The sequence below is a fragment of the Cannabis sativa genome, chromosome 3 (genome assembly GCF_029168945.1).
Source record: "Cannabis sativa cultivar Pink pepper isolate KNU-18-1 chromosome 3, ASM2916894v1, whole genome shotgun sequence".
In the NCBI taxonomy this organism is placed as follows: domain Eukaryota; kingdom Viridiplantae; phylum Streptophyta; class Magnoliopsida; order Rosales; family Cannabaceae; genus Cannabis; species Cannabis sativa.
The window spans coordinates 43,777,517-43,803,314 of NC_083603.1; the positions used below are offsets into that span (position 1 = coordinate 43,777,517).

Sequence of the window (25,798 nt, forward strand, 5' to 3'; positions counted from 1 at the left end):
TAGGAAACTTACAAAAATATTAGAAATTGGGTTAATTTTTATAAAAATACTGTTATACGGAAAAGTTTTCAAAAATATTGTGTTTTTATAAAACACTAGTAAAACACAAAACAGAACAACTCAAAACAACAGTGGAACAACTTAAAAACACTAGTAGAACACTAGTGAAAATTTAACACAGTATACTGCAGTATGAAACTTATAAAAAAATATAATAAAAAAATAAAAAATACCGCCTGACAATATTTTTGTAAAAAAATGACAAAAATTAGTATACCATGTAAATTTCCCATAGAACCCTTGATATTAATTGGGCCTAAATGGAGCCCAAGTTACGCAAATTATTGGGCCTAAATGGAGCCCAATTAGTTGCTCTCCTGCCGATTTGGGAAAGGCGCGTGCTGTAACAGAGAAGTACGAACTCGTGTAAGGAAGGAATCGACATACAGTGAGATCGGAGAGAGAGAGAGAGAGAGAGAGAGAGAGAGAGAGAGAGAGAGAAGCAATGGAGGAAGAGCTGAAAGAGGTGCTGAAGGAGCTCAATTCTCTGAAGCAATCGTTCACTGATCCTTCTCACCGAGCGCCAATTGACAAGGTAATAGTTCTCAATTCGAAATAGCTACACTGCGGGATCTAATCGCGAAAACTGATAATCTCTTTCAATTGTGATAGAATTTGGATCATTTGGTTTCTAGCATGAGTACTTGAATGTGTCAGAAATGATGAAATTCAGAATCTTTGAATGTTAATCTTAATTGCTAATCTTATTTCAAGTAATAATGGCATATAATTCAATTTCAGTTTCCTTTCAAGTTTAGTAGTTGGTTTGTATGTGATAAAAAAAGAATGAGTTACGAGGTTTTGAAGATTTTGGTTCTACTTCATTGAATTTACAGTTCAATTGTTTGTAGATACAATTGCATGTGGAACGTATTGCAAATCTTGGAAACTCTGGACTTGTTCGGCGTTCTAAAGTAAAGGTATTTTGGACATTGTAAGTTTGAATCATGACTTGTTGTGAGGTAATCATACCTATTGTGGTGACTTTTGTGTTTGAATTGTGGTGGCAGGATATGAGTGCGGAGGTTGTGGATAGCAATCCATACAGTAGGCTCATGGCTCTTCAGAGAATGGGCATTGTGGAGAACTATGAAAGAATACGGGATTTCTCTGTTGCCATTGTTGTCTGTATTCATCTCCTCTTTCAAAGTTCTTTACTTTTGTTGGAAATACAAGTTTGAAATTTCCTATACGTGAATGTTTTGGCAAATCCAATTTTTTTTTTTTAAAAAAAGAAAAAACTTAATTTTGTGATAATGTATGCCCATAAGAGAAAACCTTGAATTACGTGGATATCTTTTGTAATTTGCGTTTATAAAAGGAATAAATTGGCAAAACGGTCTCTTTTTGAAGGTCATTTTGCACTGCCGTCTGAATATTTTAAAACAGAATTTTGTAATAATTGTGCCTCTAGGAGAAAACCTCAAATGTTAATCTAGTCAGTTTATGGCTTTTTGAGATATGTTATGTGTATTCTGCATAAGCATTCTTGTATTAATGGTTTTTTAAAGTAAGTTTATTGTTTGGTCATTTCCATGGGATTGCAGGGAGTAGGTGGTGTGGGAAGTGTGGCAGCTGAAATGCTAACAAGATGTGGTATAGGTCGCCTTTTGTTGTATGATTATGACAAAGTGGAGCTGGCTAACATGAACCGGCTATTTTTTCGTCCAGAGCAGGTTATCATTAATGTTATTTCTCATTATTTATTCTTCTGGCTTTGAAGTTCTCAGACAGATTTTGCCTTATTAAAACAATGTGGAATTTATATGCTACAAAGTTATGGAAGCTTGTTCTAAGATTCATACTAAAAGTCTTCTTTCGTTTTGACTGCCAGTGTCATACTTTCATCAGTCAATCATCCAAACACTGTACGCACTAGCAACTAGTTATGGTTTATAACTATATTCTGCAATATATTTTTTTTCTCATCATACAATGTATGAATATTCTTTCGGATGAGCAGCACTTAGCCACAGAATACTTAACATGTTTTCCTTTTTAGTTATTTTTAGTTTTGTTTATTTGTATGCTGTAACATGCATGTTGTGTTATGCCTTATCAGGTTAACATGACAAAGACAGATGCTGCTGTACAGACACTTTCTGACATAAATCCTGATGTTGTACTTGAGGTAAGATTTTCTCCTCATTTTTTTCATGTTCTAATTTTCCACAAACATTTTTAATATGTGATGGACGAGAATGCCTGAGTGCTACCATTTCGCTGATTTGCTTTGTATCAGAATTTAAGTGATTTTTTTGTTCAAAATAAAAAGAATTTGAGTGATGTCTAATTAGAAAATTGGCTCCCTACTGGCATAAGAAATAGAAACTACAGGATGTAATATTTATTTGCTGATGTCTTTATATTTTTTTTAAATTTGTATGGTTGTGAATTTTGTGACAGCATTGCATCTAATGGTCTTGAATTTTGACATTTGTTATTTTATTATTTTAGAGAATTAAAATTCAATATAGCTTAAACTTGTCAAGCATTTCTGAGAAAGAAAGTTTATTTATTATGCAGTCTATTTTGCTAATTGTACAATTTACTTGGTATCTAGAGCTATACGCTGAACATCACTACAGTGCAAGGTTTTGATACATTTGTATCAAGTTTGAAAAATAAATCTTTTCGGCCGAACAAAGAAGGTAGTGGAGTGGATCTTGTACTTAGCTGTGTGGATAACTATGAAGCGAGGATGGCTGTTAACCAGGTAATGGTTGTAAACAACTATCTGATAATTGTGTCAAAAGCTTATATCGAACCTTTCCCTTCAGTTATTTTGTTACTTTGAATAAAATTTCAAATATGATTATTTTATGTTTTGATACAGGGTTGCAACGAACTGAACCAGACATGGATGGAATCTGGTAAGCAACATAATCCTATATTTTTGTATACTTGTGATTTATGACAATTAGAACACTTAAAATCGCTTTGAACATTATGCTGGACCTGCTTGTACCAAACATTGTTTCATAGTTTCAAAACATAATCTTGTTAGATGTTTGTGCCCATGTTTTTGGTCGCTTATGAACATATTTACACATTTGGCTTTTCTATGTACCACCTTAGAATTAAATTCAGTTGCAAAACCGTAAAACTTGTTTCAGGTGTATCCGAAGATGCTGTGTCAGGTCATATTCAGTTGCTGATTCCAGGCGAAACTGCCTGTTTTGCATGTGCACCTCCTTTGGTATGCCTTCCTTATTTATGTGATTTTGGACTAAGTTGATGAATGTTCTTAACATTTTTATGGAGATAGTGATTTGTTCTGATGTAAAAAAAAGTGACATGAATGTCTTTCATGTCTCACATTGCTTATATTGGATTGTTAAAGATAGTTTTTGTTTTTGCTTTTATAATATCATAGGTTGTGGCATCTGGAGTAGATGAACGTACGCTAAAGCGTGAAGGGGTTTGTGCTGCATCTTTACCTACCACAATGGTAAGTTGTTCTTTTCAATCATATTTTAATGGCTCTATAATTTCACTTGATAATATTAACTGTTGATTTAGAAAAGCTAGATGAGTTTTGATTTTGTGACTTGGTTACTCTGTTGTATACAATATAGACTTTAATTGATTGAATGAAATTCAAGTTTATGGTGACTCATTGTAGCGGGATAAAGCTTAGCATTTTTATAGCTGCAAATTCTCTTCTATTGTGCAGGGAGTTATTGCTGGGCTTCTAGTCCAAAACACACTTAAATTTTTGCTGAACTTTGGGCTGGTCTCCCCATACTTGGTAAGTTTTTCTTTAACTCTCTTTTCTAGACAAATCATAAAATGTAACTGTAGATGTAACTGCATGTTTCAATTCATTTCATGAATGAATCGTGTTGTTTTCACCTTGCTGTTGCTTATCAAATGTGGCAGAACCTACAAGTAACTTATGCCTTAGATCTTTGTATCTACTTCTGTTGCAAATGTGAAGGTTCCGTATTTGATTTCGACGTTACATTTCATGAACACAGGGATACAATTCTCTTAAAGACTTCTTCCCAACCATGGAAATGAAGCCAAATCCTCAATGTTCAAATGGAGCTTGTATGGAACGGCAGGTAATTTAATTGGATCGGATGTGTTGGTCTAGCAATTTTCTCTCATTATGTCCGCACGCCGTTCATTAGGTTGTGTAATGATTCTTCAAACACTTCTTACTTGCAGAAAGAGTACTTAATTTTAAAGCCAGCCAGGGATGCTGCAGCTAAAGCAAAAATGGAAGCTGAAACATCTTTGGTTGTTGAAGCCCCACTTCATCTTGATAATGAATGGAGTATAAGGTGCTTTCCCTGATTATTGATTGGTTTTGAACAAGATGAGTTGATGCCTGTTTTTTTTCTTTTTAATAGTAATATGCTGTTTGGAAAAGAAATGTTTGCAAACTGGGATGGTTAGTTATTAATAGTATTACATTAGTATATTTGACATAAGTACATGAAATTTTTCGAATTGCATGGAGTTCTTTTGAAAGTGGTACTGGCTTACATTGTATTAATGATTCCTGTTCCTTCCTTAAACTATGTTTTTTCGGGAGTGTTAAATTTTCATTATCCTTCTCTTGACATTTCAGTGTTGTCGATGAAAGTGAGCTGGATAAGGTGGACGCCAAAACTTCAGGTAATTCATCTTTCTTTCCAGAAACCTCAAGTAAAGGAACTTCGACTGTAATTCATTTTACAGTTGCTTGCTATTGTATTCTCTCCATTTATCAACAACGCAATTGGTAAATGGCGTACAACATTGCACAGACCTTTTTCTAAATTTGTGACAAGTGGTGTGTAGTTAAATTTCCACTAGCTTATTAATGAGACATGCTAAAGCTAAAGCTCAACTGGAGGTTGCAAATATGTATATTCTTATTGAAATCTCTCCAATGGTGTTACAACCGAAAGAAAGCACTTAACTGGCGATTTTATTTTGCCACCAACTGATTCAAGAGAAGTATGGATAAAAACCATCCTTAAAGAGAGTGAATGTAGCTTATGCATAATATTTTTATTTCTTCATATTGGATTTCTCCTGTTGTTTTAAGTTTCAAACAAAGTTTAGGATCATGAATTTTCGAAATCGATATAAATAAACATGTTTGCATCAAACTCAGGTTTCTTATGTTGTCATTTAATTTCAGATGCTCTACCAGATGGTCTTATTAGGGAGCTTCCAAGTGCAGATGATTACCAAACACAGCCCAATGAAGCATCAGCTTCTTCTAATATTGACGATTTAGAAGATCTTCGAAAGCAGCTTGAAGCTCTCAACGGTTAATTATGGTTACAAAACCCAGACAAAGCACTCTTGTCAACCCCAATTTTCATTAAAAAGATACGCATAAAGTTTAAGCCAAGCCAACATTAATTTTTCTTTTTTAATTTATTTACTTTCAGTCTACAGAAAAACTCATACAAAACAATTGTGAAAAGTAGTCAAATTTTGGAAACTTTTCATCAAAGAAAGAAAGAATTCTGAAGCTCCACATCAGCAAAAAAGCACATGACCCTGGTTGGTGGTAACTACCTAAAAGAGTAATGATATGACACTAAAATTATGCACCAAAATATTAGAGACTCATTTTGGTGTATAACTACCTAAATTAACGATCGAATCAAAATTTCTGAGGAATAGAAAATAGGAGCTTGTTTGGGTTTTCAGATTTTAAAATTGTGTTTTTAAAAGTGAGAATAGAAAACAGTTTTTTGTCATTTTAAAAATTTAATAGTGTTTCTCACAAATTTTTAAAAACTATCTTTAGATTTTTTTTTAGGAAAAAAAAAATTAACTTTTTAACACCATACCATGACATTAACCCATTCGGGTCCAAGTTTGGGTATGGTTTCAGATTTGGGATCTGAGTATGTGAGTAAAATACAAAATATAATATATTAGACAAAAAAAAATGTTTTTGAAAATTGAAAACAGTATTTTGATGTTTACTGTTTTTTAATTTTTTAAAACTTTAAAAAACTATTTTTAAAAAATTTTGCCAAACGACCTCTATTAGTTTTTAAAAATTGTTTTTAATTTTAAAAAACAGAAAATAATTTTTAAATTGTAAAGCAAATAGCCTCTTAACTTTTTTCCACTATAATCTCAACTTTGATCCCATTTCCAAGTCATAGTTGGAAAGTCTTAAGATATGTCTAATTCTTTAAAAAGAGGTACAAAATATGCTATGCTATTTATAATTGATGAGTGGTCCTTTAGTTGGGGCTTGAATTGAAGTGGTCAATAATCAAAGGAAGAAAGAGGAATAGAATAGAGGCTAGAGAAGAGAGGGAGGCTTTAAGTTGATTAATATAATATTACTGTGTTAAGATCTTACGTAATTCGAATTGCAACTACCCAAAAATAAAGTGGAAGTTAGTGCCCATAAAAATTGGTCACCAAATATTTTTAAACCATCGAACTACCTATTGAGAAATTCTTTCAATACAAATAAATAAAATAAAAATACAAAGGGAACAATCAAGGACTATTCTAGTCGACCCACTTTAATTTCTTTTGTTATTTAATGGTCTTTTCCTTTTCAATAAAATAAAATCTGTAGGGTAGGTATTGTGAGTTAAGGGAATGAAAAATACAATTGACTTTTGTTTTAAGATCATTTGATTAGCCACCTTTAAAGAAAGAATCATTTTATTATTTTTAGTTATTCATTTAATATACATAGTCTGATGTTGAACCTAATCTCTAGGATTTTTTTTTTAATTTTTTTTTCTCTTTGAGGAGATATATATACTCTAGAGTTTGTAGACTTAATTTGTGTCTAATTAAAAGAAATTATTAATAATAATATCAACTTCTTATGTGTGTAGTATAGCTTATATATATATTGTTTGTAGATAATGTGCACCATCACACAAAAATGATAGAGACAAATACAATGTTTACTACATCAATCTTTTCCCCCACTTTTTAAGGGTCCTTTCTAACCAAAAAAATATTATACAATAATTGATATTTTATTAATAATTCTGTTTTTGGAGTGTGAACATGAGAAATTTCAAAGAAAGAGAAAGAAGATTTTAGTTCTTTTGGTATACCTAGGTAGTCAAATTCTTGATGTGGGATATGGGACTCACTGAGAGTAATTAATTTTTAAAATTTAGGGTATTTATTAATTTTTTTTTGCATAAGAGAGTAAGAATTGATTTTTTTTTTCTCGATATATAAGAGTAAGAACTTATGTTTATTTAAAAAAAAAAATTAAAAATAGTATATGAGGTAATTAATCATATTTTTTCATACACATATGGGATATAAGATTTGATTCTGTTATTTTTTATTTTGCACTATGGATTTTGCTACAATATTAGTATATCAACATTTGCATGATCTTATTCGCGTTAATATTTTTTAAAATTAATTTTTAATTTCCCACATGTCTCTCTCTCGTATATATTATTTGAAATGACTAACAATATTATAAAGAAAAATACATCTATAAACTGATTTAAAATATATTAATATAAAATTAAATTCCTTATATGTAAAGTAGGGAAAGAAAATTAAAAATTTGATGATACATAAGATTAAAAAAATATATATTAAGGTGCTCTTAGAACTTGTTTAAATTAAAAAAAGAAACATACAAAAATTACAAACTACTTTTATCAATCCATTACAATTATGTTTATGCTTTCAATATTGAATAATGTAATATATTTTTGGGTAAATATTTTTTTAGATTATTTGTTTTGTAAAAGTTATTAATTAAATACTCTATTTTGTTAAATGACAAATAGACTATGTATTTTTTAAATTTGTACAAACAGGACTCTGAACTGATTTTTTGTCAAAATAAAATTATATAATAATTTGATCTAGAAATGTTATCATAGTTACATTTTTGTATCTGTACATATTTAAAATTGTCTTAAAGTTAGTTATAAAATTGTTTAAAATTGAACTCAGTGTCTTATTTTTACATTATCATTTAACAAAATAAAAAGTTCAATTGGTAATTTTTACAAAACAAAAAGTCTAAAATAATATTTATAATATATTTTTTTTTATATAAAATTAACATTAATTTTCAATTTATTAATAAACAATTAAAAACTAATTGAGGAGTAGAGTAGCTATTTTTATACTCTAGTTTTAATAATACAGTACTATAGAAAGCTATTTTCTCACTTTAATTAAAATTACGGGAAATTTGATTTTCTATACTTACATATACCAAATATTTTATTTCTAAACTAATACATATCATCATTGAAAATATATGACCACTTTATCTAAAATCCAAAAATACCCCTCTCAAATTTTCCATACTTTTTTTTAGTGCAAAAAAAAAAAAAATTGGTAGTCCGATGGGGTCCGATGGTAGTCCGATGGTGGTCCGATGGTCACCTGATGCTACTTTTGTATGTACAAAAACATAAAAAAAAATTGGTAGCAGATTTGGTCCGATGGTAGTCCGATGGGTCCGATGGGTGGCCCGATGGGTGGTCCGATGGTGGCCCGATGGGATGGCCCAATGGATGGTCCGATGGGTGGTCCGATGGTGTTAATGAGGTGATGTAAATGGGGGTATTTTAGGGATATCATAAAAATTGTCATATTTTACAAATATTAATTATTATTTGTTTAGAAAAAAAAATTTAACCAAATGTAAGCATAAAAAATCAAATTTCCCCTTATTAATATGTTTGTGGGTAGTGATGATATCATGATAAGAACACATACTTTTGTACATATATATATACACAAGACATATCATAAATATGTATATTCTATAAACTGGGGTCATCAGACTCATCACCTAAGATAGTTAAAAATATTTTTTTCCACAAAAAATAAAATAAAAATGTTTTATGTTAAAAGTGTCCTCATGAATCATAATAGTATGAATAGTATAAATAATAGTGTTTTCTTGTTAGTGAATAAAAACTCATCAATTCAGGGTGTTCATTGAACTACATTCAATATTTTTAGGTCAATCTAGATCTAATCAAATTATATATTGGATGTTAAATTTTATCATCCGATCTGATTCGATCCAATTAGTTTCAGTCATCCAATCGATCTAACATCTATTGTATGTTAGATTTGATCAATTCTATGTTAGTTGACATTGGATTTAATCAATTTATGTACACCCTTAAACATTAAGAGTAAAAAATCATTAATTGTGTTAAATTTATATAAATATGCAATTGGTATTATAGATTGTTACTTTACTCTTGTGTTTTAACTTTTAAGATAATCAATTCAGGATATATTTGTATCATTTTAAAAAATACAGAATTTATTTTATTATTTAAAAATAGAATTCAATTAATAACGTTTGAAAAATACAAAATCTATTTTATCTTAATTTATATACGTTGTGATGAGTTAGTAATTTTTTATATAATTTATTAAATTAAAATGTCTAAAACCGATTATAAAATTTTTCTAATAAATATGTTAATATATCTCAAAGCAAATTCCCTCTAATAACGCTAATCATGCAATAATTTTCTATTCCAAAATATACGCAATTTGCCTTTAAAAAATATCCAGCACGCAATTCTTTCCCTTTTAGCAATTAAATATTAATTTATTTAGCAGAAATTCAATGAACGATGAGGTGTCACGATACTATTGGTTAATCGAAGAAACCGCAGGGTTTATCACCGCACAGTAGTGTAATCTTTTCCAAGTCCACACTTGAGAGTTCAGACAAAGCAAAGCTACGATAAGAAAATTAAAAATAAAAAGAGTTGCCTTGCGAAAGTCTCTCCCTCATTTCTTTTGTTTCAAAAAAAAAAAAAAAATTAAAAAAACAAAAACAAAAACAAAATCAAAATCAGTCTTTGCCGGCCGAAACGAACAGTGACTCGTTTTCGGTCTCAAAATCTCAAACCCAAAAACAGTTCTTTTCTCTTCTTTTTCCGATTAATCGTTGTTGAAAGCTCTAATTTCTTGGAGTTAATCCGTTTTCGGAAATGGTATCTGACTGTTTTCGAAATATCAGTTAGTGTTTGAACTTTTTTCCAAATACTGTCTTTTCTTTTTTATCAGTTTGACTCAGAAACCCTAGAGAAGGTGGAGGAATGACCACGACGACGACCAATATTGGCGGCGGTGGTGCCGGTGAGGACAGAGTGTTGGCTACTGCTCAGCAGATCGTGAAGAGGCTCAATCCGTCTAAGGAGGTAAGAGAAGACATGCTTTTGATCTTGCAAAGCTTTGATAATCGGCTATCGAATATCACTGATTTGATTAACGGTGAGGATTCGAGGACGGAAGATCGATTTGAAGTTGCTGAGAAGGTGATTCTTCGGTGGGATTCGAATTCGGAAGCTTCTAGGCACTCGATCCCTTGGGAAGACTCTCCGGATGAGGCTGCTGAGTACTTATCGGCTGTTGATGATATACTGAATATGATGGATGGTCTTTCGATCCAGTCCAGTAACGAGTTTGTGGACCGGGCTGAGAACGCGGTTCAACTCGCGATGTTGAGGCTTGAGGAAGAGTTTCGTCATATCTTGATTCGGAATACTGTTCCTTTAGATGCTGAGGGGCTATACGGTTCGATCCGGAGGGTTTCGTTGTCGTTTGCCTCGAACGACGGTGAAATCGATGATGAGTTTGAGAGCTTTGGGGAAGATGACCGTGACGCCACTGGGCGTTTTCATGAGAGAGGAGCTAGCTTGGGAGATGACCTGTGCGTAGATTTGATTCATCCTGATGCTGTGGTTGAGCTTAAGGAGATTGCTGATCGGATGATTAGGTCTGGGTATGAGAAGGAGTGTGTTCAGGTCTATAGTACTGTCCGCCGTGATGCTTTGGATGAGTCCCTTGTGATTCTCGGTGTTGAGAAGCTTAGTATTGAGGAGGTTCAGAAAATCGAGTGGAAGATTTTGGATGAGAAGATGAAAAAATGGATTCAAGCTGTGAAGATTGGCGTTAGGGTTCTCCTAACTGGGGAGAGGAAGCTTTGTGATCAGATTTTCAGTGGCTCTGAGGAGACTAAAGACATTTGCTTCAATGAAACTGCAAAAGGGTGTGTGATGCAGCTGTTAAATTTCGGGGAGGCAGTCGCTATAGGTAGAAGATCGCCTGAGAAGCTGTTTCGAATATTAGACATGTATGATGCTTTGGATGATGTTTTGCCTGACTTGGAAATAATGATGACTGATGAGTTTGGAGTTTGTGAGGCTAGAGGAGTATTGGGTGCACTTGGTGATGCTGCAAGAGGGACCTTTTGTGAGTTTGAGAATGCTGTTCAGAATGAGGCTTCTAGGAAGCCCATGCTTAGTGGGGAGATTCATCCTTTGGCTCGTTATGTGATGAACTATGTGAGATTGCTTGTAGATTATAGTAAGACTCTGAACTTTCTCTTAGAGGATGCAGATGATGATGGGTTTACAAATGATGATGCTGAGAATGGGTTGGAGTTAGAAAATGTGTCTCCTATTGCTCGTAGATTGTTGTTGTTGATAACCACACTGGAGTCTAATCTAGACGAAAAATCAAAACTTTACGAAGATGGTGCTATGAGATACATATTCCTGATGAACAACATTCTTTATATAGTGCAGAAAGTGAAAGATTCTGAACTAGGAAAGCTTTTGGGAGACCGCTGGGTTCGCAAGCGACGTGGGCAGGTGCGCCAGTATGCTACGAGTTATCTTAGAGCTTCATGGAGTAAGACATTGTCTTGTTTGAAAGATGAAGGGATTGGTGGGAGCTCAAGTAATGCTTCCAAAGTTGCTTTGAAGGAAAGGTTTAAGAGTTTCAATGCTTGTTTCGAAGATATTTATAGAATTCAAACAGCTTGGAAGGTTCCAGATTCTCAGCTTCGAGAAGAGCTTCGAATATCTATATCGGAGAAGGTTATTCCGGCTTACCGTTCGTTTATGGGGAGGTTCGGTAGTCAGCTTGAAGGTGGAAGGCATGCTGGGAAGTACATAAAGTATACACCTGATGATTTAGAGAACTATTTGTTGGATTTGTTTGAAGGAACACCTTGTGTTATTCACCATCTGAGAAGAAAAAGTACATAGAATGAATACAGGGGCTAATGTAACAAACAGGTAATCCCCATTGCTTTATCTGAGGTTTAATGGTTACACAAATCCCATGTTGAATGTAGTTGATCTATACGCTATTTATGTTGCTGGTGTTGATGTTTTAAAACACAGGTTTTTTTGTTAAAAATTATCCCCCATGCCCTCCTTTATATACTGTAATAATTTTTGTACATGGTTTATAGATTCTAGTTTTTTTCTTTCTTTCTCATTTTCCTTTCTTTTGGCCTTTTTTTTTATGTGTGTGCATTTTGATGGTACATGTATTTTACTGACATGATTTGCCATCAGCTTTGGAGTGATTCTTGGCTTGATCGGCCTCTGTATATTATAATCTCTCCCGGAAAGAACAACCAAAATCTTTACTTTGTATATTGTGATATCCCAGAAAGAATCACAACAAGAACCTTATACTGTTTGGTTTGGGTTTTGTCTTCTTAAACCCATTATCAGTCATTTGTAATAATTAGTTTTCTTAATAATGGTATCTAAAGAAACATCCAAGATATGTAGCTTGTTCAATTTGAAGAAATAATAGTGTAGTTTTCTTGTCCCCAAATATTGAGAAGTTTTTATAAACTTCTTGTATCTAATTGTTAGATCATACTAGAGAGTTAGAGATCTATTTTTTGATTTAGTCATATAACCCATGATCGGAAATTCGAATTTGGTATTTGTTAAGAACAGAGCAAAATATCAACAAAGGGCCTACTTCAAGTGGAAAGCTATGGAGTATGGAGTCTTATTTAGGTGAAGAGGGGATAAATATAAGTTTCATTGTTTTGCTATAACCAATGATGAAGCATATCACTTATTTGAATTGAAAATCTACCTACCAAGTTACATAATTGTAGTTTGGCAGAAAAAGAGAAAGAAAAGTTACATGATTGTGCTAATTATTTCTAATCCCACGTGAATCTGTCTGTGCTCTGTGGTTTAAGATGATTATATATCTGTATGTGACCTTGCTATATAGTACGAGTTTAGATATGTAGTCTTATCCAATAGTACACCTTTCTCAATCGCTTGGTAATAGGATTAGGACCAGTCTAGCTGTGTTGAAAAAGGCAATTCTACACCATTTTCTCACTTCTCTCATAGCCCAACAACATGGATTAAGCTACAAAACCCCACTTGGTTGATTCAAGTACTAACAAAGAAGTTCCCATGTCTGGTACTGAAACTGATAACTCATCAAAATTATGTTGTTAGATGGTTTTTACAGTTGGGATTAGACAATATGGTATCATTGTTGGTGTGCTTGGTTTGGTGGGCTGTCTGTGATTTGTTTTTAATTACATACCAATATATATAGTTGTGGCTAAAATAAAATCAAGACCCATTTGTAGCATATAGCAGAAGACCAACCAAGGCCCCCCAAACTCAAAGATTTACTCATTAGGTTTGATTGTCAGGCCATAAGTCGTTTTGGTGGTTAGTTGGTTTTCTAAAGACATGAGAGTTTGCACCCCAAAAAATGAAAAAAAGTACTTTGCCTAAAACACTAGATTATGCTAGTTGACCTTTCATAATGAAATGTTTATTATACAAGACAAAGTCTCAAGACTAATGACCCAACTAGAAACCAAATTAATGACTATGATAACTCCGTATCAGGTAAGTTAAGAGACCCAGAAACCCATTATTAAAAAGAGGAAAAAGGTTTAGATAAGTTTTCCCAAGTCTCCATTGGTTTTGATGAAACTTTGTCTAGTCACACCCGTACAATAAGAAAAGTTGGCTTCTTACTTCGAAAGCATTATCCTAATAGAGATTTCACATCGTCCAATACGTTTGAAGATTCATTAAATGGACTATTAGGCCAATTAGCATTTGACATCAACAAAGTATCTTCTTAAAGTCATCGTCTTAAAGAAGAAGTAGATAAACTTGGAGGTTGTAACCTGTGAGGAAAAATATCAAAGATTCACGTGAAAAGAAAAATACCAGAGCCATATAAGTTAAATGACACAGAACAAGGTGAATACTTTTATATATAATATAGCATAAATGAAGATGGAAGAATGTTCCTCTTATTATAAATATAGCTTAACATACAAACATTTTAAAAAGAACCATATTGAACATGGATGGCTTAATTACAGGGGCCCTTCTATGTTACAGTGATGACCATACTCAAGCCATACTCAATATTCACCTAACAAAACAAGCACAGGTCAAAAGCAAAACCAAAAAAAAAAGAAAAAGAAAAATTAATCATCAGGGAAATGATTTGCTTCCTCTTAAACCCTGCTGTTCTGGGGCAGGGGTAGAACACCATCGAAGAAATCACCGAAGTAGCCTCGTGGTTCATGAACTAGCCTTGAGATGATATCTCTGAGTGTAATTACACCTCCTATGTTTCCGTCATCATCAACAACGTATACTCGATGAATCTTCTTGGCGTCTAGCAACAAAATTAGTTCTTTGATTGTCTGATCTTTTTTGCATGTAACCATTTCACTTACTGGCGAAGCCTCTTCGTGCTTCTCCATGTAGCTCCGAACGGCTGTTAGGAAGTTCTTAGCCGTTATAGATCTGTTATTACAAGCCAAATCAGTGTCAATATGAAACACAAGTGACTAAGCAAAGAAACTTAACAAGGCTCGGTGTCTTAAGTGAAAGAGAAGGGTTTTCAGAACCAATGCAACGAGATCAGCACAACACTCCATTTTAAGCAATGACCAATCCAGAATCAGAATCTAAACAATACATAATGGACTAAAAGTGTACTGATTAGACGATTTTTCATATAAAAGCAGTTTTAACTCTATAGTTGCTTCTCTTTTATTGAACTTAAGAGAAAGGAGTCAATTTGGATCATGCAATTTAAGCCAAGTTCAAGGTAGAATGTAACGAAAATCTTGTCATAAAAAACAGACGTTTCTGAAATTTGGTGGGCCTTGAAAAAAAAAAATTGGGACCTTTATAAAAAATATGTACTACAAAATTATGTATATTTTTAAAAGGAAAATATTTTCTTTTTGGGCTAGGTGGGCCTTAAGTGCAGGCCTAGTCCACCTTAGCTCAGGCACGACCCTGATCAAAAAGCTCCTTCATAACATCAACAATTGTTTAGTGTTCAAGTTAATAGGTCCTTCTGATTCCTATATCAAAAACAAATTCAATGACAAAAATATATAATTTTGAGCTTATATTTCAGCTACTCACCTATAATCATGGTAAATCTCAGGTGCTGTAAGCAAGAACTGAATATCTCTTAAGCTTATGTTTCCTACTGCTTTGTTGCCACCATTTTCAATTACAGGTACCCCACCAATCCTCTTTTTCCTCATCAGCTTAAATGCTTGTAACACTGGTTCATCTTCATAAACCTATAAGAAGAACAACAACAATCAGCATTTGAAATAAGAAAACAACAAATACTGTAAATCTTTTTAGTTTTGAGAGAGAAAATTTGTGCACCTTGATGAGACGATCTCCAGTCACCATTGGGAGACCCACTTCAGAGAGTTTTTTTGTACCCCAATTTTCAAACCAATGAAGACCAGCACATTCTGCTAACATGTGAATCACCGAGGATTGCGTGATGACATTTTCAATCTTACCTTCACCCAAATCAACTACGAAAATACTCTTCATCTTGTACTTGGAAAGCAGCAAAAGCATTGTCAGGAACGAGTTTGATGTCTGCAAAGCAAGAAATGGAGCCCATCGGAATGACCCCGAGATGTCTCGAACCTGTAAAATAGACAAATATGCATAATAATAAGAAAAAAGCCTAAGGTATTAATTCAACAATGAAAATATATCTCGGTTTGAAATGTTAGTAATATAACCGTTGTATTCTTATAATATTCAGATGCAGTCAGATGCTCGAAAAAGTTTCCAGAGGTTGTTGCAGCCGAGTCAGGGCCTAAGACTCCAAGTTCAAACAAAGAAGTCACTCCATTAGCTGCTGCTGCAAGTGCAGTTCCAGTATTTGGACTATGTGGACTCCTTGGAGATGGAGGTTCCGACTGATACACATTAAACACAATATTTTTACTTCTCATGAAGAGAAAATATCAGGAAAAGAAAAAGACACTACCAGTGACAAAGCCAGTATGAAAACATTATAGGGGCCATTTTTCTTTCATAAGATTATAAATATATAATAAATATAGTGCATGATAATACCAGTAAAGACAACAATGTTTTCAGCATTTGAAAAAATTATAACCAAGTTTTTTTTATATAATGGTTTACATTATAGTTGTAGTAAGCATTCCACCCGTTTTCGAAAAATTCTAAACAATTTACAATATCAAAAATAGAGTTTAAACATTCAGTTGTAAGCGTGCTTTGTTTGTTTTTGTATCAACTTGTTTTCGACACTAAAAATTATTCTAAATTTTTTGAAAAATAGGTGGAGTGTGTGCTATAACTATTAATATTCACAGTCATATAAGAAAATTTGAATTATAATTTCTCTAAATGCTAAAAATAGAGACATCCCTAGTGATATCCCTATGGCTACCCACTTTCCCCCTAGCTCAACTATGCCCCATGATAATGCAACTATATGGTTGCTATTTTTCAATGCAGAATAAAGAAAACTTGAGCAAGAAACAATATTTATCAGCATCGAAATCACTCTTCTGCAACAATTTAAAAGAATATGTAGATTGAAATATTCAAGAGTAAATGGCATTTAAATTTGGTAGGCTTGCTAACCTGATGCAGAATCCATACAACAATTCCAGCAAACTCTACTACACCAATGTATCTATCAATCCAACTAGCATCCTCAGCTGCATCAACATCTACAACAGGTGCACTAAGGATTTTGTGTTCGGACAAAATCTGAACAGCCTCAGCCAAGGAAGTATCTGATTTTATCTCAATCACTGTATACAACGATAGCAATTCAAAACATGAATTAACATCATAAACAAGTACAACCCATTAGAAACTTCTCAAAACAATAATAATCCACTTTTGGGACCCCAAAATCGTTACAGATCACTATGTCTTCAGCTAATCAATAATAATCCCAGATCAAATTTTCTTTTCTCAATATCTATATTATTGTTCAAATTCGGAACTTGATCATCAATCAAGAAATATTAACCAAACCCAGTTAGCATAAAACATTTTTAAGTTTAAAAGATGAAAAATTGATGCATGGTTACCTTGATCAGAAGGAGCTGGAGGAAAAGCTGAAACTGGTATGCTCTCAAAACAAGCATTGAGTTTGTCATTAGGACTGAGCTGTGGCTCCTGCGTGTCCCATAGATCCTCCACTTGCATACCCAATTTCGCTTCTGGGCTTCTCGGACTCGGACTCTGTTCACCCACCACCGCTTCACCCATCTCTCTCTCTCTCTCTCTCTCTCTCTTCTCTCTCTCTCTCTCTTTCTCTCTCTTTTTCTCTATTATGCGATAGTGTGAATCAGACAAAGGTAGAATCCAATACCATTAATACACTGAAATAAATAAAAGGGGGGGCTAGGCTATCGTATTAAAAGTACAATGGGGTCCACGTGTGTAATTGTGAACCATCGATCTAGACCGTTGAAAGTGCAGAGTTTTACACGTGGCGGGTTGTTTTGATGGGGTCAACTGTTGTGAATTATTGTTCCGCTTATGTTTATCCGATTTGTCTTATTATAATAATTATTGTTTTAGAGGAAGTATAGAGCTTATCCGGATTTCAATCCCAGCCATAATGGTGGGCTATTCTATAGGGCGGTTCTCATAATACGGTGGACTATGACAATATCAAATTTCACAAAGTAACAGACATTAAATAATTAATTTTCCACCAAAACAAGATAATAAGGCTAATTAAAATTTTTCTCAGTTGAATTTTAACATGTAGTAAATTATGTCATTTGAATTTTTAAGGTCGTTCAAAATACCCCTTGAATTATTGAGATTGTTGGATTTAAGGATTTTTGTATAATTTCATGCAATTTTACTATTTCAGTGATTATTTATATACTAAACCATGCTCTCCGGACTTTGATATCTACCAAATTATACCTTTCGAATATTGACATAAATTAAATTATGGCCCCTGAACTTTCATCCATGTTAGACTTTTTTACTAAAATTAAAAAAAAAATCCTTAAATCCAACAATCTCAATAGTTTAGGAAATATTTTTAACGACCTTAAAAGTTCAGGAGGCATAATTTGGTATATGTCAAAGTTCAGGAGACAAAAATTATAATTAGCCAATAATAATAATAAATAAATTATGAAATAACAAATATAAGTGAGTTTAAAAATATTATTACCATTCAAAAAAAAATATTATTATATATTTTTTTTTTTGATAAATCTAAAATTTCATTGCACAAAGTCTAAATTTTTTTTGACAAACTATAAGCACTAAACCATACTAGGTAAGGCCTTTGATGTCTATACAAATTTACAATGTATGAATCCACTCTTCATTTTTTTTTTGCTAACTTTTTTTTGGCCGTACAAGTTGTTTGACATTTTCTTTTAGGCTAATTATGATTTTTTTTCCCTTGAACTTTGACATGTACCAAATCATATCCCTTGAACTTTTTTGGCCGTTAAAAATTCTCCCTGAACTATTGAGATTGTTAGATTTAAGGACTTTTGTCTAATTTCATTCAATTTTACTGTTTTAGTGATTGTTTATGTACTAAACCGTACTCCTCAGACTTTGATATCTACCAAATCATGCTTCTCAAACTTTGATATGTACTAAATCATGCCTCCTGAACTTTCATCAATGTTAGAATTTTTTTACTAAAATTAGACAAAAGTCCTTAAATCTAACAATCTCAATAGTTCAGGAGGGATTTTTAACGGCAAAAAAAGTTTAGGGGACATAATTTAGTACTTATCAAAGTTTCGGGGGAAAATCATAATTAGCCTTTCTTTTATTTGTTTGGTCACCTGGACAGCATTTGGAGTTTTCATGTGCCATATCACCTTATTTCTGCTTTTCCAGATGTTGTAGACAAGGCTGGCAAGGGCTGCAGCCATGACTTTCCTCTAAAATTTGCTCACTTTAATTCTTTGCATCCACCTAGTTAGACTAGGTAAGCTTAGGGCTGTGCATGGGTTGTGCTAGGCCGACCAACCCGGCCAACCCAACCCGAAAGTGGGCCGATCAGCCTATTTTATTATGGGCCGAAATTTCATTGGGTGGAAAACTTATCAACCCGCATAGAATGGGTCGGAATCGGGCTGGGCTTTTTGTGGCCCAACGAACCCAACCCAACCCGTGTGTCTCTATTAATAAAAAATATTATATATATAAGGAAATCTTACAAACTCAAACCCCTAACCCTAACATACTCTTCATCTGCCTCCTTCCCTCTCTAAGGCCAACTCACTATTCCATGACCCCAACCAAACTAGATCGACGTCTCACACTCACTCTGCCTTCGTTCCTTTCTATCATCGACACTAGCCATACCTGAAGCATATTCCATCTCTCATCGCTTCTATCAATTCCCTCAATCCCCTCTCTCGTCTCTTCAACTTCCAACTTGAGCCAAGAAAGCGCATACACACACATGCAGATTCGTCAATGGCATAGGTAAGCATCTCCTCTATCAAATTCCTTCTTTTATATTTTTTTGGGTTTTGTACATTTGTTTTGATTTTCTTTTTGTTGTTATGTTTCATCGAGAAAAATTGGTTTCTTCAGATCCATTTAGCCAATGGGTTCTTCTAACTTTGGGAGGAGAAGAAAGTTTCTTACCGGAGCACCTCGTCAATCTCAATGAAAAACCCCAATGGTATATCAAAACTTCATAGCTACAAAATACGAGGGGGAAAGTAATTTTGGGTTATAGAAAATGAGAATTTTTGAAACATGGGTTTTTATTTTTCTCTGATGATCTGTAGGTTTTTGCAAGTGAACCCCAAAGGAAGTGTGGTGATGTTTGATGGCAAATGGGTATCTTATTGTGATGTTATAGTTGGTATTCTTGAGGAAAAATACTCTCAATTTTCTTTCACTGCTAAATAGATATCATATATAAATCCTTTACATTTGATATTTGTGTTTGTCTTGTGAATGTGTAACTGACTTATATTAGAATGGAATTAGGGTCCAAAGCATCAGAGAAGATAATGAAAACATAGATCACTATCTAATTGTTTGGACTTTGGGTAGTGATTGTATTAATTATTTTTGATGTAATTGCTTTTTGTTTGAATTTTTTTTTTTTTATGTTTTTGTCTTATTTTGAATTTTATTAGTTTCTATGTTTAAACTCTAAATTTTTATTGGTAAAAACAAGGGTTTTAACCCGACCCAACCCAAACCAACCCATGATATGTTGGGTTGGGTTGGATTGGATTGGGTTATGCAAAAAGTTTATAATGGGTTATAATTTAATAGGCAGATCTCATTGGGTTGGCCCACTAAAATAGCTTCAACCCGGTCAACCCAACCCATGCACACCCCTAGGTAAGCTCTTATCTAATTGCCTCCAATCTAGCCATTTTGCAATCTCTAAGAAACAGTGCATTGTCCAGCAGCAGCCAAAGAAAAGGTGATCCTTTGTCTCCTCTTGATTGCTTCAGAATATACAATCAATATTATCTTCAATGCCAAATCTGTACAATCTATTTTTAGCCTAGGTTCTGGGTCGATTTCATAGTTGTTTTCTCTGTTAATGTTACCTTTTGGAATCGTTTTACGCTTGATTTTCCTTTTAGGTCCCCGAGGCATTAGAGTTCAAATTGTATCAATTGTTGAAAAGACAGGGCATTCTAGAGAAAAATCTGTTGAAACTGTCAAAAACGCTTCAGTAGTCGCGACCACCATAACCCATGGTCGCGACCTAGGTCGCGTACGCGGCTAGGTAGAGAGCTTGTTTTTTTTTTCTCACTTTGCCTATGGTCGCGACTAGGCTTTATGTAGTCGCGACTATGGGCAAAACACAAGAAGACTGGCCAGTTTTGAATTTTCACCATTCAGAGGTAGCAACCCTAACTTCTATTTAAGGGACTCACGTTTTAGAACGAAAATCATCAAAGATTAGCCCCAAAAAGTGAAAGAAGGAGGAGAGGAAGCTATTGTGATGATCCAAAGCGCAATCACCAACTAGTTCTTTAAACTCTTGATTTCCATGTTAATTTTTGTTTTAGATTTTATTATGAATGTTATTATGGATTTTATAAACTAAACTCCTATTTGGGGAGATGATGAATGTTGATTGACGTTATCCTTAGTTAATGTTAATTGTTATTCCTTCTTTCTTGTTTGTGAAATTATTCATATTTGTGTGTATTTACATGTTTAAGATTGATCACCTTCCACATGTTCTATGATCTCAATTCAAAATCTGAAAAGTGAGAATTGAGAATGCTAAAATTGGATAATTTAAGTTTTTATGTGAAACAAAAGTATTTGCATAACCTATGTGACATTTAGATTATCGCTTCATGCTGATTACATGTTAATCTAATTCAGAGATGATTAGATAACATGTGATTTAGGGCCTAAAAGATTTAAAAAGAGTTAAGTTAATTTGTATAATCTGTCATTCACATTAAGAAAGAGAATAGTAATTAGCATTAATAATTAGGTAATTAAATCAACATGATTCTCTTTCCTAATTTACCATCTTAATTAAATCTTGTTATTGCTAATTTAATTTTCTTGTTAATCTTTATTTTTTTACTTCAATCATAAAATTATTGGTTTCCAAACATAAATCTAATCTAGTGGTATTCAGTCAAATTCTCTGTGGGATCGACCTCACCTGTGTGAGTTTATTACTTGAGCAACGATACGTGCACTTGCGTATTAAAATTGACAACAAATAGTTGATTAATAACATGCTCATTTATTAGTGAATTACATGTCATACATAGAAATCTCACATAATTTATATTATCATGCATCTCATAGTAAAAACATGATATATTAGGATTATCCTATGTGTTTATGTGTTTACCCTTTTTGAAATCCAAAACATGTAAACTAGCTAAGATTAATTTAGAATTAACTTGGTAATTTAAAATTAACCTATTAATTTAAAATAATTTTAAATTATGAATTAAAGAGTTAATTCAAATTTAATAATTATGACGAAAAATTTATTTATAATTTAAGATATTTATTATAAATAAATTAATCATAATTATTAAAGTGGTTAATATGTATTAATTTTTAAGAATCAATAAAATAAACACATTTTACTTAAATAGTTAGAGGGAGAAGGAGTACATGTCAATGTAACTATGACCTCTATTATTGATCAACACTGAGGGAGTATAGACTAGCCTCGAGACGACTTTGTTTTCGTTCCCCTAAGGAAGGTATGTGTCTATACTGTTGCTCAAGGTTGATATCTTGACTAAAATAAGAGGAAGTGATGTATTTTAGTGTAACACCGACTCTTAAGGCGATGCACTAAGTTAAGGCATGAAATTTGAAATAATAGATTACACTCACAAAGTGCAACTAAGCTTCATAGTGGTTAGTTGTTAACTTGGTCAAAAAGCGGTACTTTATATTTTGATATGAAAATATGAGATATTTAGGTTTCAAAATAATAAAGATGAGAATTTTCACATAGGCTTAATGAAATTGACTTGATATTGATCCTAAGACGGCGATCAATTGTTAAATAGTTTTATTGTGAAATAACTCAAACAAAATTTTATGTGTTTTACTTAGGAGTGTTCACGGTGCGGGTGGTGCGATTTTTGACCATTTTTTCAAACCAACTGGCACATGCAGTTTTTCTAATTTTCCAAACTGCACTCGCACCGTGAAATTAAAAAACTGTAGAAACCGCATCGCAAAAAATGGTGCGGTGCAATGCGATATTGCGGTTTCTACGGTTTGGAATATCACAAATTATTAAACTATTACAAATACAACAAAGCTTGAGCAACACTTGTCAAAAATACTATAAGGCTTGAAAATAAATATGAAAAAAAATAAGTTTCAATAATACAATAATTAGTGGGGTTTTGGTTGGACATTTACATATTGGATCTAAATAAATATAAAAATTAGTATTTTTATTATGTGCAGTGCGGTACAATTTGAACTGCACATTAACATTTCAAAACTGCAAACTGCACCGCACCGTGCGGTTTAGGAAAAATTTAAACCGCGACCGTACTGTAAAGAATTTCAAACTGTATTTTTTCTTTTGCGGTGCAGGCGGTTTGAGCGGTTTGATGAACACTCCTAGTTTTACTTGTATGCGCTCATGCATCATGTTTGCTGTAATTCCAAAATAATATTTATTATTCATACATAATCATTATGTTACTTTGCTTATTTCATTCATGTCTACTATGCCAAATCCCCTTATTACTTTACAAGCACTTGATAAGCTGAATGGTGATAGCTTTTATAAATGGAGATCAAATGTGAATTTAATGCTGGTTTGTGAGAATTACAAATTTGTCCTAACTGTGGAGCGTCCTAAGGAGCCCGCTGCCAATGCCCTAAAAATATTCGAAACAGATATGATGCTTGGATTCAATCCAAAAATAAGGCCAAATGTTTCATGCTTGTAAGCATGGACGATGTTCTGCGTAAGACGCATGAACATATGGAGAATGCATCTCAAATAATGAATTCTCTACAAGCCATGTTTGGGCAGCAATCTATTCTAACAAGACATGATGCTACTCATAGCTACATGAATTGTAAGATGAAGAAAGGTGTCCCTTTTTTGATCTCATGTATTGGACATGATTGAGCTAATGTATGAGGCAGAGACACATGAGGCTATAATTGACGAGAGGACTCAAGTGACTATGATCCTTGAGTCGCTATCTCCTTGCTTCAAGGCTTTCACCACAAACTATGTGATGAACAAGCTAGAGTTCAACATGACTCAATTGTCGAACAAGTTGACCATGTTTGAGAACCTTAATAAGGATAAGTCCAAGGAAGGGGAATCAAACATTGTTGAAGTGAAATTCGACTCTCCTTCTTCTTCTGATAAGAAAAGGGAGTGGAACAGTAAGGACAACAACGGTGGAAAGCCCAAAGGCAAGAAGTCACCCAAGGCCAAGAAGAACTAAGCCAATCCCAAGTCCAAGGATAAGAAGGCTAAAGGCAAGTGTTTCCATTATGGTGTAATGGGACACTGAAGAGAAACTGTAACAAGTATCTCTCCAAGCTTAAGAAAGGTAAATATGATTTATTTGTTCTTGAAGCTAACTCAGTGGAGGATGATAAATCCTTATGGATTGTTGATTCTGGAGCCATTAATCACATTTGTTCTTCTATGCAGATACTTGAATCGTCAAGGGAGCTTGTCGATGGGACTATGCATGTGGGCAATGGAGCACGAGTGTCTGCCAAGGGTGTTGGCAAAGTCCACTTGAAATTTAATAATAAATTTTTGTTATTGAACAATGTTTATTTTATTCCTGAATGTACTGGGAATATTATTTCTTTATCTCTTTTTCATGAATAATTTTTTAATTTTAATTTTATTAATAATGAGATTATTATTTTTAAGAATGGTACGCCTATTTATTTTGCAAAAGAGAGTAACAAACTTTATGTGCTCAAGCCAAGTGAACAATTAATTTTAAATAATGAATTGTAGAGTAACATTGTCTCAATCAAATAAAAGGCAAAAGATTTCTGATGATGATGAAATGTATCTATGGCATCTACGTTTAGGCCATATAGGCCTAGACAGGATAAACATGTTAACAAAGGATGGTTCTTTGAGAGAACTAAAAGTTGGAACTCTTCCGGTATGTGAATCTTGCTTAGAAGGCAAGATGACAAAAAGACCTTTTTCTGCAAAAGGCAATAGAGCCAAAGAACAACTTGAGTTAATACACACTGATGTGTGCAGACCTATTAATATTCAAGCTCGAGGTGGTTATGAATACTTCGTCACTTTTGTTGACGATTATTCTACATACGGTCATACTTACCTGATGGCCAAGAAGTCTTAAACTTTTGGAACGCTCAAAGAATTCAAGGCTATGGCTGAAAATCATATATGTAAATTATTAAAGACACTTTAATCAGATTGTGGTGGCGAGTATTTGGATTCGAATTCAAAGACTATTTTTTGGAAGAAAGGATCTTGTCCCAACTTACAGCACCTGGAACACCTCAACAGAATGGTGTTGCCGAGAGAAAAAAACCAGACCTTGTTAGACATGATCAAATTAATAATGTGTTACTCATCACTGCCATTAAACTTTTGGGGATACACACTTTTAGCGACTACCTTCATTTTGAATGTAGTACCCTCTAAGAGCATAAGCAATACTCTAATGAACTTATCGAATGGGACAAAACTCATTTTGAAATATTTCCGTATTTGGAGTTGTCATGCTCATGTTCTTAATCCCAAGTCTGAGAATCTTGCTCCTAAGATTGAAGTGTGTATATTTGTAGGATATTCAAATAAACTCGAGGTGCCTACTTCTATAGTCATAAAGAAAATAAAGTATTTGTGTAAAAAAAAAAATACTACTTTTCTTGAACATGACTATACAAAAAGTCACAAAAAGCCACATAATCAAGTGGTTATCAAGAAAATAAAAAATGAGATTTCTAAAGCAACAATTTTAGCACCATTAGTTGAACGACCAATAACAGTTACCACAGTTCCAAAAGTGAATTGAGAAGTCATACACATCTATTATTAGAGGTGAGGGTCTTATATTGGCCTAATAATATTGATGTAAATTAAATAGTTAACTTACATTAAACATGTTAAAACTATATTATATAATTTATAAATAATATTACTATTATGTAGT

At 33.2% G+C, this 25,798-nt stretch overlaps 3 protein-coding genes across 3 annotated transcripts; 2 read left to right on the forward strand and 1 right to left on the reverse strand.

Annotated features, from left to right (window-relative positions):
- Positions 1 to 371: 371 nt before the first annotated feature.
- On the forward strand, positions 372 to 7,078 carry LOC115709996 (ubiquitin-like modifier-activating enzyme 5). The gene is made up of 14 exons (XM_030638284.2): positions 372 to 595; positions 912 to 980; positions 1,071 to 1,184; positions 1,608 to 1,736; positions 2,123 to 2,191; positions 2,624 to 2,776; positions 2,897 to 2,933; positions 3,177 to 3,259; positions 3,437 to 3,511; positions 3,737 to 3,811; positions 4,041 to 4,127; positions 4,234 to 4,349; positions 4,640 to 4,686; positions 5,198 to 7,078. The coding sequence occupies exons 1-14, from the start codon at positions 506 to 508 to the stop codon at positions 5,332 to 5,334; spliced, it is 1,281 nt and encodes a 426-aa protein (XP_030494144.2). The 5' UTR covers positions 372 to 505; the 3' UTR covers positions 5,335 to 7,078.
- A 2,640-nt stretch (positions 7,079 to 9,718) lies between these two features.
- Positions 9,719 to 12,300, forward strand: LOC115711282 (exocyst complex component EXO70B1). Its single transcript, XM_030639622.2, has one exon. The coding sequence runs from the start codon at positions 10,110 to 10,112 to the stop codon at positions 12,063 to 12,065; it is 1,956 nt and encodes a 651-aa protein (XP_030495482.2). The 5' UTR covers positions 9,719 to 10,109; the 3' UTR covers positions 12,066 to 12,300.
- A 1,800-nt stretch (positions 12,301 to 14,100) lies between these two features.
- On the reverse strand, positions 14,101 to 17,540 carry LOC115711284 (SNF1-related protein kinase regulatory subunit gamma-1). The gene is made up of 6 exons (XM_030639623.2): positions 17,225 to 17,540; positions 16,767 to 16,939; positions 15,890 to 16,069; positions 15,516 to 15,791; positions 15,261 to 15,424; positions 14,101 to 14,627 (listed from the first exon to the last, which is right to left on the reverse strand). Exons 1-6 carry the CDS (start codon positions 17,403 to 17,405, stop codon positions 14,333 to 14,335), a joined length of 1,269 nt encoding a protein of 422 aa, XP_030495483.1. The 5' UTR covers positions 17,406 to 17,540; the 3' UTR covers positions 14,101 to 14,332.
- Between the last annotated feature and the right edge of the window lie 8,258 nt (positions 17,541 to 25,798).

What these genes read in the sequence shown, in the direction of transcription:
- LOC115709996 (XM_030638284.2), top strand. Translation starts at nt 506, where the DNA reads ATGGAGGAAGAGCTGAAAGAGGTGCTGAAGGAGCTCAATTCTCTGAAG. An exon ending in TTCGGCGTTCTAAAGTAAAG is followed by an intron (nt 981 to 1,070) that starts GTATTTTGGACA and finishes TTGTGGTGGCAG; the next exon opens with GATATGAGTGCGGAGGTTGT. An exon ending in GGCTGGTCTCCCCATACTTG is followed by an intron (nt 3,812 to 4,040) that starts GTAAGTTTTTCT and finishes TCATGAACACAG; the next exon opens with GGATACAATTCTCTTAAAGA.
- LOC115711282 (XM_030639622.2), top strand. Translation starts at nt 10,110, where the DNA reads ATGACCACGACGACGACCAATATTGGCGGCGGTGGTGCCGGTGAGGAC.
- LOC115711284 (XM_030639623.2), bottom strand. Translation starts at nt 17,405, where the DNA reads ATGGGTGAAGCGGTGGTGGGTGAACAGAGTCCGAGTCCGAGAAGCCCA. An exon ending in TCCAGCTCCTTCTGATCAAG is followed by an intron (nt 16,940 to 17,224) that starts GTAACCATGCAT and finishes CGTTGTATACAG; the next exon opens with TGATTGAGATAAAATCAGAT. An exon ending in CTGGAGATCGTCTCATCAAG is followed by an intron (nt 15,425 to 15,515) that starts GTGCACAAATTT and finishes TTCTTCTTATAG; the next exon opens with GTTTATGAAGATGAACCAGT.